At 43.4% G+C, this 12500-nt stretch overlaps 1 protein-coding gene across 1 annotated transcript in view; it reads right to left on the minus strand.

Annotated features, from left to right (window-relative positions):
- The window catches only part of plekhg2 (pleckstrin homology domain containing, family G (with RhoGef domain) member 2), an 87753-nt gene that overhangs the window by 75225 nt on the left and 28 nt on the right, over positions 1-12500 (minus strand). Inside the window, exon 1 of the mRNA XM_078284154.1 lies at positions 12449-12500. This exon is cut by the window's right edge and continues 28 nt beyond it. Coding sequence (XP_078140280.1) covers positions 12449-12497 — 49 coding nt within the window. The 5' untranslated portion in view covers positions 12498-12500. The remainder of the gene's footprint in view (positions 1-12448) is intronic.

Raw genomic sequence — 12500 nt, forward strand, 5'->3', positions numbered from 1 at the left:
AGCCCTTCTCTGGGAGTTGTAGAGAGGCATTCTGGGAAATGTAGTAAATCACTAACTGCAGTAGAAGTAGACGAGGCAGGTTGAGGGAAAGTGGGTTCACCAAAAAAAGTAAATTACAACAACTCCTGGAACTGAATACCACAGACTGATGAGATCAGTCTGGATTTTTCCTTTAAAAAACAAGCACAGTCAACTCTACAAGGTGCTCAGAGACACCTGGAGTTTAAGTTCACCAACATGTAAAAGTAAAACCTGTGTGATGTGATCTGAGTGTTTATTTCCATGTTAGAGGAGTGGGTTGACAGGAACATGAAGTCTTTAACTAGACACTCAAATATCTGTCAGGGAAACGTGTCTCTCTGACTCTGTTTACACTTGTTTCAAAATGCGTCTTGGGCGATCGGATCACAAGTGGACAGCGCTAAGTGTAAACGACCACCAAGACACATCGTGATCCGATCACTCAAACCACTTGCCGAGGTGGTCCGGGACGCATTTGACCACATATCTTCTGTAGTGTAAACGCTAATGTGTCCTGATGCGTCCCCGCCAAGGACGCAACAGGAAACTACGTCATCAGTGCAGGACGTGGTGGTTGTTTTGGTGACAGCGCGCCAACGGTCCTGTCAATCTCAACAGTTGGAAGAGCCCGTACATGTGTATTAGTTCTTGAAACGTTGTTGTTTTCTTAGCTAGCCCGTGCTAAACAAATCTGGCGCCTGCCTGGCGACAGACTGACGTAATAACTGTGCGCGGCGCCCTTTGACCTTCTAGCTGAAGTGACGTAGGCAGTAACGACATCTGAACACAAGCGGTCAGCCGGACACCTTGGAGACGCGTGATAAACACAGGTGGAAACAGCGATGTGTCTCGGCTGTCCGCTTGTGATCCGATCGCCAAGACGCATTTTAAAACCAAGTGTAAACAGGGTGTGTGTCTCTGTGTTAGGTAACGTTCAGCCGCACAGCTGCAGCTGTCTGTAACATCCACACTGTGTCAGTGTGTGTTACAGACAGCTGTCTGTAACACACACTGACACTCTGATCCACAGACATGTCTGTCCACTGAAGCACTCAGCAGTCTCACTACCAACTGAATCTAAACTAATTAAGGATATTAAAATGTTTAACTCAAACATCAAGAACTGACTGAAGTCTAATCAGGCTTGTATCCAGTCTTTATATTATCTTGTAATCTTATTTAATATGTAATCTTAAAACTGACTGATTACAGCATAAAACAACCAGCTGGTCGGATTGTTGTGTGGTGTTGTGTAGTTGTGATCATGTATAATGTAGGGTATTTTTTAAATTTCTGTACTTTGTATTAACCTATAGAAGACATTTTAGATAGTTGTATTTTTTTTTAAATTTAAAAGCCCAACTAGGGACTAGGGTTGGAAATTAGCATTTATATTTCAAATGTGAAGTATAATTATCTTAACTGCACTGTCCTATCAAATAAATTACTAAATAAAATAAATAAGTGACACCTACTTGTCATTCTTAAAGAACAGCAGGTAAATAAAGTCATGGGTGAACAAAACAAGAAAACTTTTAATAAACTGGATGCTCTAGATATTAGATATTAGATCTTAGCGATCAGAGCGTTATATAGAAGTCTATTCCTATCAGATTAGATTTTAATTATTATAATTATATACTCGAGACTGGCTCTAGGAAAAAAATAAGTTCATGTTGACCAGTATTGATCAAACTGTTCAGGATCAGTCATAACATTCCTCAGTGTTGCTGTTGAAACATTACATAACTGTAATTTTGGTGTTTTTCTGACTTGAACGGAGCGTGTCCGTGGTCAGTTCAGAGTTTCATCACTCCTGAGTCGTTAAAACCTGTTAAAACTCGTTCTGTAGAGTTTAAACTCTGCCTGGACGTCTGTGAGAAATATAAGCATTATATTCTTCATTCCTGAAAAATCGTTTTTTTCCAAGAACACCGTCGCGTGAACGGCATTTTAGGGTGGAATTCCCCTTTAACTACATGCTGTAAAACTGTAATGTTCCAGTGGATTCCAGTGTGTCCGCCTGTCTGTGTGATGACAGTAATAACAGCACAGAGGCCGGTCTGCACTGTGATTATGGAGCGAAGTGATGCAACATGCTGGAGTCCAGGAACGATCACACACACACACACACACACACACACACACACACATACAGCAGTTAGAAACACGAGGACAGACTGAAGAGAACATACAGAGAATAGTGTATAGAGACCGAAAAACTACAAATCAATAAGCCATCCTTCATGGAATTATCAGGTTTACCCAATCAGATTGCTTGGATGATATTTATACACTATATTAAATACAGTTACTACTACATGTTCAAATGAAGTCAAGGCAAATGTAGCTTTAACAAAACAGCTTGATCGTTTGATTGATACTTTCATGTAATGTTTGTTGTAGTTTATGTATATTTATATGTTGGAGGAGTTGTGTGTGTGTGTGTGTGTGTGTGTGTGTGTGTGTGTGTGTGTGTACAGTGTATTGTGCTTCTGCTCAGCTGCTCAGGGCTGATGAGCTGTGCAGCTTCCTCTCTGTACAGTGCATCACACTTCTTGGAGGTTTAAGTTCTTATATATGTGGTTCCTGTTTAAAGGATAAGGCCGGTGTTTTTTAATGCATTTCTTACCGTCAACAAATCCTATGAAAATAGCAAAATCAACAATGCGTTTGCTCTCCTCCCGTTACTTTCTGACTTCCCACGTTCCGTTTTTAGCCGTCAACCCGGAAGTCATTGGCTCCAATTGTAAGCTAAAAACCTTTAAATACAGCTCACAAACACATAGTTTACATTTTAAAAATCGTTAACTGTTACCATGAAAAGTCAGGCTGTTGTAGTTATTACCAAATCAAATTCAAATGGGAACAAATTCTTCATTACGCCGGGGACTATTTTCTGTGCTACGGAACTACTTTCCTGAGATGGAAAACGTGTTTACAGTCGGCTTATTAAGTTGTTTGAGGAAAAAGTCGTCCGGCCCGGTGCATCGTGATGATGAAATGGCTCTGTGACGGGTTTTTAATAGTTTTTTTTTCTATGGCTGCATTGGACACCGGCTACATGGACGAGACTTGTTGGCAAAACAAATTCATTGCTGATTTGTTGACGGTAAGCAATGCGTTAAAAAACACCGGCCTTATCCTTTAATAAACTTAAACTTAAAGGAATAGTTCACCCAAAAATGTTGTCATTATCTACTCGCCCCATGCCTTAGCTTTATGGCACTTACTCTCGTTGTTCTCTCCTGACTATAACCTTGCTTGTGTTGTATTAAAATCTCATGTGTACGTCACTTTGGATAAAAGCATCTGCCAAATGGGAAATTGTAAATTGTAAATTGTATGCCAGTGTAAACTCTGGTGAAGTTTGTTACTCTCCCGGAGCGTCCCAGCACGACTCCAAAACCACTGAAGTGTTTGAAGACCGATCTTTAGAGTTCCAGAAATAACAAATCGAGTCTTCATCCGTCGTATTTACTTCCGCCTTACCGAACCTCACGAAGTCACTGTGGCCGCGCAAGGCTTGTGTGTGTGCGACCTCCATCTGAGGTTTGGTCAAACGGAAGCTAAATACAATGCAGAACGACTCAATTTTCATTAAATAACGGATCAAATTTTGTTTTTTTTTCCACTCACAGAGCGATCGTATGGCGTCAGAACACTTGGATTATGCTGCACAAGCGTCATTGGAGTCATTTTATGGTTATTTTTTTGTGATTTTTGGAACTCTAAATATCGGTCCTAATTTTTTCTTGTAACTTTCAGTCTGTGTGTATCTTACTGACAACAAAGCAATACGGGCTAATATACAGCTATGATGCTATTGCAGCTGTGGTAGCTAGCATTAGCATTAGCATCTACTAACACAGTCCCCGGATGTTATAGGCCTGTAAAGTCTTCTACTGGAGCGGTTTGGGGTTCAGTGCTTTGCTCAAAGGCACCTCAACAGTTGTCATTAAGGGAAAGTCTTTGTCATTCCCAGGTTGTCCCAGACTGTCCAGGGATTTGAACCAGCAACCTCTAGGCTCAGACCGACAACCTCCCAATCACAAGCCTGCTTCTCTAACCTCTAGGCCTCTCATGTGTGTGTGTGTGTGTGTGTGTGTGTGTGTGTGTGTGTGTGCGTGTTCACTATATAATTTACAGGCTGTAGTTAGTGCTAAATGTGTGTGTTATGTAATGCAGTACGGCTGTGCAGTGTTTTACTAGCCGCCCTGGGGAAGGCAGGGTTCACTGCAAACCACACACACACACACACACACACACACACACACACACACTGCTGCTCTCACACATTACTGTTCCTTGTTTTTTCGCATTTTTGTAAAACTCCTTGTGAATTCCAGTTGTAGATAAGTGCTGTATAAATAAAGTGACATGCTAACTAAATAATGCTAAATGTAATTCTGGTTATGATGGTGAGTAATACTGAATTCCTGCTGTGCTTTACCTGAGAGTTTAGTTTCAAACCTCTATCAAGTCGTCGTCACTGCAGAATCCTGCATTTCATTGCATGTTTTCTGATTTGAGCTACTGCAGATTGTAGTTTTAGTTCTGTTAGCTAGGTGGCAAAAAAATCAAATCCAGAATTCAGCAACGCAGATGCAGAAATTGCCGTCTTTGTTTTCTGTCCCCCTTGAAACAACAACCACACCAGAACGCTGTTCGGCTAATACCTGTAGCGTTACCTAGCAACACACGTAGCATGGCGACGAGATAAAGCTCTACAAACATTTCTCAGAGGCAGAAAAACATCTGAAACCTTAAAACAAACCTCAGTGGGCGGAGCCAAAGAACCACAGTTTCTCTGGCTCAGTAACATTAGACTGAAGCTCAGTGAAAAAGACAAGAGGTAAGAGAGGAGGAAGCTAATATTATGAAGCCTAGCGCTCTGCTGCTAACTGAAAAATACAATCTATCATACTAAGTTATCTAGGTTAGCTAGTTAGCTAGCTGACCTTCCAGTTCAAACTAGCCTTACTAGCCTATAGCTAGCTAGGTAAGCTAGTTAGCTAGCTGACCTTCCAGTTCAAACTAGCCATACTAGCCTATAGCTAGCTAGGTAAGCTAGTTAGCTAGCTGCTGACCTTCAACAGCATGATGCCATGGTAATGAAGGAATGAAAAAATGCCATTTCTATTTTTTACACATTTGCTATTCAAATTAGCCAGTTATCCAAAAACTGTGGTTCTTTGGCTCCGCCCATTGAGGTTTAACTCAACCAATGAGATTGTTTCAGCCAAGAGATATTCTTTGCTCTTTTTTCAGCCATCATAAGTTACAGCGAACGAGCTGGAGCTACTAACTTGGTTCTAGCAAGTCAGCGAGGTAAAACTGGAGGTTGAGGTGAGATAGAAAAAGGCTGAAAGAAAGAAGGAAGATTTGTGTGATTGAGAAGAAAAAGAGAGAGAGAGAGAGAGAGAGAGAGAGAGAGAGATGAAACTTAAAACCAGACATTTAAATAGGGGGAATGTAACTTTAAACCAGTTGTTTAAATAGAGGGAATGTAACTTTATGCTCAAAGTCAACATTACAGCACGACCTCCTGTAGGGGAGATTAACAACACACACACACACACACACACACACACACACACACACACAGTAATGGGAACAGTATGACGGTTAAAGCTGTCAGCTTGTTAACAGTTGCTAACTCAGTGTAAAACAGACTAACACACAAGTGGCAGTACTAATACCAGTAGCAGTAGTACTAGTAATACTAGTAGTAGTTGTAGTAATAGTAGCAGCATTAGTAGTAAGAGAAGTAGCAGCAAAGAATAGAGGTTTATGTTGGATAAATAAACAAAGCAAAAAAACATTAATGAAAGTATTAAAGACAGAGTTTCTCCTGTTTCAAAAGGATTTTCTCTACGTTAGCGAATGACAGATTCACAGACCTCCAGATGTTTGCAGTTTACAGAATAATAAGAATAATGAATTTCCAGCAGCTGTCCACAGTCAGAGCATCACTCAGCAGCTGCATGGAAACACCATGAGCCAGCAAATACTCTGCAGCCTGGAACCAGAGGAGAGGAGGATGAAGAGGGGTTTGGTTTGAGATGCCAGTCAGCCGGCCACATCACAGAGAGAGAGAGAGGGAGAGAGAGAGAGGGAGAGAGAGAGAGAGAGAGAGAGAGAGATGTTTGGCTGTTTGACTGCTGGAAGATGGGAAAGTTTAGTTTCTGACATGAAACTGTTTAATAAGAGAAAAGTTCTGATCCATTTCTCCTGCTGACCTTCAGTCTGAACCGCCCACCTTCTTCAGATCTGAGTGAAACAGCATTTGGAAATACTTTTTCTTGTTTTGGCAGCGTTTGTTTTGCCCTACTTAAAGGGCCAGATGGGTGGAGTTTGTCACATGTAATGATATTTAGCACCAGGCCAAATTAATCCAATCAGAGACCGTCGTCTGAAAGCCAAAACACTGTTCTGTGAATGAACTCGGCCACCCAAACACAGAACTGTACCACAAGTCAAACCCCGCCCACCTGGCACTTCACGTTGACTAAAACAAACTTTGAGAAGTATTTCAAATAATTATGTGACCCGGGTCTGATTCTGTTCTGTTGAAATACTTGAACTACAAGTCACTCATCCTGTTAAGGTTAAAGGTGAAACAAAACGCTTCAGGTCGTCCAAACAGAACGACCTTCACTGTTTGTCACGGTAACTTGGCTGGTGCAGCATCAAACGGCCCTTGTGGAATTCTAAGGGTTAGTTGCTACGGTGACAGATGAGTCTGTTAGCAAACTGTCAGAACTCAACTGGAAGCTAACGTTAGCGACGAGGCTAACGTAGCTTCATCACAGACTGTACTTCTCTCTCTAGCTCTTCTAGTCAACATTAGCATGTTAGCAATCCATGGCAGCAAGGAGACAGAGAAGCTGCTTTGGTTCTTGCTGTAAAACCTCTCAGCTCAGTGACTTGCTGCGAGTCGCTTTATACAGAAGCTAGTCCGACGGGTCACAGCAAGATGGCCGCCGCTCCGACCGTCCTGGAGCGCTGATTTGAGTGGGAGTGACCGTTCTGTCCGTTCTAGTGCTGTGGACTCGGTGGAAAAATTAAGCCATCCTGAAGTCATTAAACAATCAGTCCATCAACACCTCTTAACACACCCAAACTTTATTATTCAGCTGTACTCATTACTCGCAGTAGACCAACAACATTCACTGAACAGCCAGAAAAACAGCCAAAAGTCAGATAACTGAAGTCAATCAACACGTGACGACTCAGGACAGGCTCCGTACATTTAATTATCACATGAATGTGTTTTATATCTGTTCACACGCCTTTTATGCAGCTTGAGCGCATGTTTTCAGCCTTTATATCTGAGCACAAAACAGAGTGTGCACAAGTTAATCCTTCATTACCACAAAACACCTGTGGGACATGTGATGGAAGGACAATAAAGCAGAACTGAACTGAAATGAAAACGGCAATAAAAATGGATGTAAGAGAGCTGAAAACGTGTGTGTGTGTGTGTGTGTGTGTGTGTGAGCAGTAAATTTACTCATTGTTAGAAAAATAACATTTTGAGTGTTCAGCTGAGATAAAGTGTGGTGTCGAGACAGGATGAGACAGGATGTGAGTCTTCTGATGAGAGTTTACAGTAGAGCAGACTGATGTTATGCCCCGCCCACCTGACCTTTGACCCCTTCACAGCACTGTGCCAAACGCTGGGAACACACACACATACACACACACACACACACACACACACTCACTTTGATACACACTTTAACACACATACCCACTCACTCTCTTGATCTTGTTCTCACGCACATGCAGTCACATACAGTCTCTCTCTCCTCTCTCTCTCTCTCTCTCTCTCTCTCTCTCCCTCTCTCTCTCTCTCTCTCTCTGTCACACACACACACACACACACACACACACTCACATTGATACACACTTTAACACACATACCCACTCACTCTCTTGATCTTGTTCTCACGCACATGCAGTCACATACAGTCTCTCTCTCTCTCTCTCTCTCTCTCTTTCTCTCTCTCTCTCCCTCTCTCTCTCTCTCTCTCTCTGTCACACACACACACACACACACACACACACACACACGCGCCTCCACAGTTTCCCCATGTTTACATTCATTCTTCCAGGCAGAAGTGAACTCCCTTCAACAATCTGGTGGCTTTATATTACTGCTTCAACTACTGACCCCCTTACTGACTGTTTTTTCTGACTGTTGACTGGCTCTTTACACTCTGGAGAGACTCTATGTTACTGTTTCAGCTTTCAGGCCCCTTTACTGACTGTTTTTGTGACTGTTTTCTAGCTTTTCACTGGACTTTACTCATCTGAACGCATCATGTTACTGGCTTCAACTATGACGTCCTTACTGACTGCTTTTTAAACTGTTTTCTGACTGTTTTTGTTCTCTGGAGACTACTGTCTCAAACATGTTCCCCTTACACATCTGGTTTAACTTTTTAAAGACTGCTGACTGGCTGTTTCTGACTGTTTTCTGTGCTCTGGTTGCCCTTAAGCAGTTGGGACACTTTGTGCTGTTTGCATCAAGCTCTGTCCCTCTTACTGACTGGTTTTCTGACTGGTTTCTGGCTGTATACTGGTCTCAATCTGGATGATTTGTGCTGCTCTGCACTAACTCTGTCCCTCTTACCGACTGGTTTTAGGGTCAGGGACAGCTGACTGACTGATTTTTGACTCTTGACTGCCTCTTTCTGGAGATTTGTTCAGCTGTTCAGTGCCATATTTTCTCTTTTAAACTGCTGACTGCCTGTTTTTCTGCCTGTTTTTCTGGCTGCTTTACTGGCTGTTTGGCAGCAGGCAGTACGGCTGTTTGCTCACAGAAACATCTTTACAGTGGGTTAGGAACAGCTGACTGACTGCTTTTCTGGGCTTTTCTCTGCCTCTTTCTGACTGTTTTTGGACTCGGTTACCAGAATAATAACTTTAGGGCGGGTGAGGACGACTGCTGACTGACTGTTTCCTGACTGTTTCCTGACTGTTTCCTGACTGTTTCTGTGCTGTCAGTCAGTCTCTCTAAGTTCAGGATGGGCTGACCGGCTGGTTTCTGTCTTTCTGGCTGTTTTCCTGTTGTCAGTTGGGAGCCAGGCTCTTTGTTTCACAGTGAAAACTGACCGGCTGGTTTTCTGGCTGTTTGTTATCAGAATAATAACAGCAGGGAGGGTTCAGACAGCCGACCAATCAGAGAGAAGAACACAACCGGGACTAAAAATACTTCCCTCTCTCCTCCTCTCTCCTTCTTCCTCTCCTGTTTCCCTGCTCCTCCTCTTCTTCCTTTTTTTTTACCCCTCCATTCTTTCCTTTCTCCTCCCTCCCTTCTTTCTCATCTTCTCCCCAACTCCATCTCTCCCTCTCGCCCTCCTCCCTCCTTTCTTCTTCTTCTCCTCCCCTTCCTCTTCTCTCCTTCCTCCTCTCCTCCTTTTCCTGTTCCTCCTCTCCCTCCTTTACTTACCCCTCCTCTCCTTATATTCTTTCTCCAATCTCTCTCCTCATCACCTCCTATTCTACCTCCTTTCCCTCCTTTCTTCCTCCTCCATCCCTCCTTTCTTCTACATCCTCTCCTCTCCTTCCCCTCTCTCTTCCTTCTTCCTCTTACTCTCCCCTCCTCCTCCCGCCTCCTTCTCTCCTTTCTTCTTCTTCTCCTTCTTCTTCTTCTTCTTCTCCTGCTCTACTCCATCCCTCATGTTCCTCCTTTTATCCTTCCTCTCCTCCTCCTCCCTACTTGTTTTCACACTCCTTCTTCTTGCTCTCTCTTTCCCTCCTCTCTCTCCTCCCTTTCTCCCTCTTCTTCTTCTCCCCTTCTCCATCCCTCTCCTTCCTCTTCCTCTCTCCTTTCTGCGTTCTACTCCTCTTTCTCCTTTCTTATCCTTGTCCTCTCTCTTTTATATCACCACTTCCCATTTAACTTTTCTCTTTCTCCTTTCTCCTTCTCTTTCTCTTTTCTCCTCCTTTCTCTTTTCTCCTCTTACTCTTTTCTCCTCCTCTCCTTCCTCCCCCCTCTCTCGTTCTATTCGTTTTTCTGCAGCCTTATCTTGGGCGTTCTCTCTATTTTCTGCTTAGTTCTTTTCCATGGCTATAATCAACAGATCTGCTGTGACATTTTATTTGTGTGGTGTGTGTGTGTGTGTGTGTGTGTGATGTGTGTGTGTGTGTGTGTGTGATGTGTGTGTGTGTGTGTGTGATGTGTGTGTGTGTGTGTGTGTGTGTGTGTGTTTCATGGCAGAAACATTGTTCAGTGTTTTACTTTATCGCCCAAACCACAAACCATACAACATCCTGTACACAGAGTATATTGCTATGTGTGTGTGTGTGTGTGTGTCTGTGTGTGTGTGTGTGTGTGTGTGTAAATGCTAGTTCTGCATGAATGCAACCATGCAAACAGCAGTGTGCACAGAGCATGTGTGTGTGTGTGTACGTACAAATCTGTTGCTTCTATATTCAGAAATGTAAGTGTGTTTTTAGTGTGTGTGTGTTTGCATAAATTAAAGTGTGTGTTCTTGTGTGTTCCTGTGTGTGTGTGTGTGTGTGTGTGTGTGTGTGTGTGTGTGTGTGTAGATGCTAACTATGGAAGCCAATATAACAGCAGAGTATGTAAACAGCATGGTGGCCCTGCATAATGACACATCATTACTGAGCCACTGTGTGTGTGTGTGTGTGTGTGTGTGTGTGTGTGTGTGTGTGTGTGTGTAAATGCAATTGCGTATACATATCTCCCTATTAGCAAGCATGTGTGCATGCTCATGTTGTGTCAGTCCATAATTGTGTGTGGATCTGTGTCTATGTGCGTGCATGTGCATGAGTGTGCATGTGTGTATAAAAGTGTGTGTGCATGTATGCTGTGTGTGTGTGTGTGTATATATATATATATATAAATGTGTGTGTGTGTGTGTGTGAATGTGTGTTTGTGGGAGAGAGAATGAGTATAGGTTATGTACTCTGTGTGTGTGTGTGTGTGTGTGTGTGTGTGTGTGTGTGTGTATAATAGCAGTTCATTATGCTTGGTGATTTACTGAAAGCAGCAACAGGAAGTCACAGCTCAGAGACAGGAAGTTCAGTTTCACCAAACAACGAAACTAAACTGACTAGTGAATGCTGCTGACTATTATACTATATATCATTACTATGTATTATATACAAGTATAATATGAATGAGGTGACAATATGACACTATAACACTATATAGTATATAGTAGCAGTATTACTATATACTGTGGAGTATTCTATAAAAGAGCTGATATCACTATATACTATTAATATATACTTTAATACTCATAAAATATATTACTATACACTGCTATAGTATTAAACTCCATCCTGTCTTGTCCTGGCAGCTCCCAGCAGCAGACTGTGGTTGCCATAGTGACCCTCCCAGGCCCCGCCCCCATACTGACCCTCCCAGGCCCCGCCCCCATACTATCCCTCCCAGGCCCCGCCCTCATACTGTTCCTCCCAGGCCCCGCCCCCATACTATCCCTCCCAGGCCCCGCCCCCATACTGACCCTCCCAGGCCCCGCCCCCATACTGTTCCTCCCAGGCCCCGCCCCCATACTGTCCCTCCCAGGCCCCATAGAGAGCCTAAGCCCCTCCCCTTCCGCTGTCCCCCATGGGACCTTATTTCGGAAAAAATATGTACGGTAGTCAACGGCGAGAGACAAATAATTGTTTGATCCCGTTTGAATTGTGCCATGAATTTTGTCAATTTAAAAGATAATTTTGCTAGTCAAGAAAGTGGCAGTTTGTCGTAAAACAGTAAAGTAACGTTTAGTTTTGTGTGAAACCGCTCAGTGAACTACATCTCTCGTCTCGCACAATATACGTCACCAACACCAACATGGAAGGAAACATAGGAAACACACAGGCAGCGTTAACGTTAGCCCCCACTGTACTAAAACTATCCTAAACCAGTTTAAATCCGTTCTTCCTGTCTACCTTCCAGGTTGTGTATAATCCTCCTGCTCTCTGAGAGGGACTGAGCTTCAGCGGCTCTGGGTAGCTTGTGGAGAGAGGAAGTTATGACGTCACTTGCGCCACTTTTGGGTGTGTAGTCTTTCTAATTACGTATTTTCACAGTCTATAACTTCAACAGTTTTACGACAAACTGCGACTTTCTTGACTTGCAAAATTATCTTTTAAATTGACAAAACATCATTTGTGTAATTCATGGCACAATTCAAACGGGATCAAACAATTATTTGTCTCTCGCCGTTGACTACCGTACATATTTTTTCCGAAATAAGGTCCCATGGTGGTCCACCGGAAGGGGAGGGACTTAGGCTCTCTATACTGTCCCTCCCAGGCCCCGCCCCCATACTGTCCCTCCAAGGCTCCGCCCCCAAACTGTCCCTCCCAGGCCCCGCCCCCCTACTGACCATCCCAGGTTCCGCCCCCATACTGACCCTCCCAGGCCCCGCCCCCTCACCTGTGTTGCTAGGCGATCTCTGGCTGCCGCGCCGCGCCCCCTCAGGCATGAT

The sequence above is a fragment of the Centroberyx gerrardi genome, chromosome 6, assembly GCF_048128805.1.
Source record: "Centroberyx gerrardi isolate f3 chromosome 6, fCenGer3.hap1.cur.20231027, whole genome shotgun sequence".
NCBI classification, from domain to species: domain Eukaryota; kingdom Metazoa; phylum Chordata; class Actinopteri; order Beryciformes; family Berycidae; genus Centroberyx; species Centroberyx gerrardi.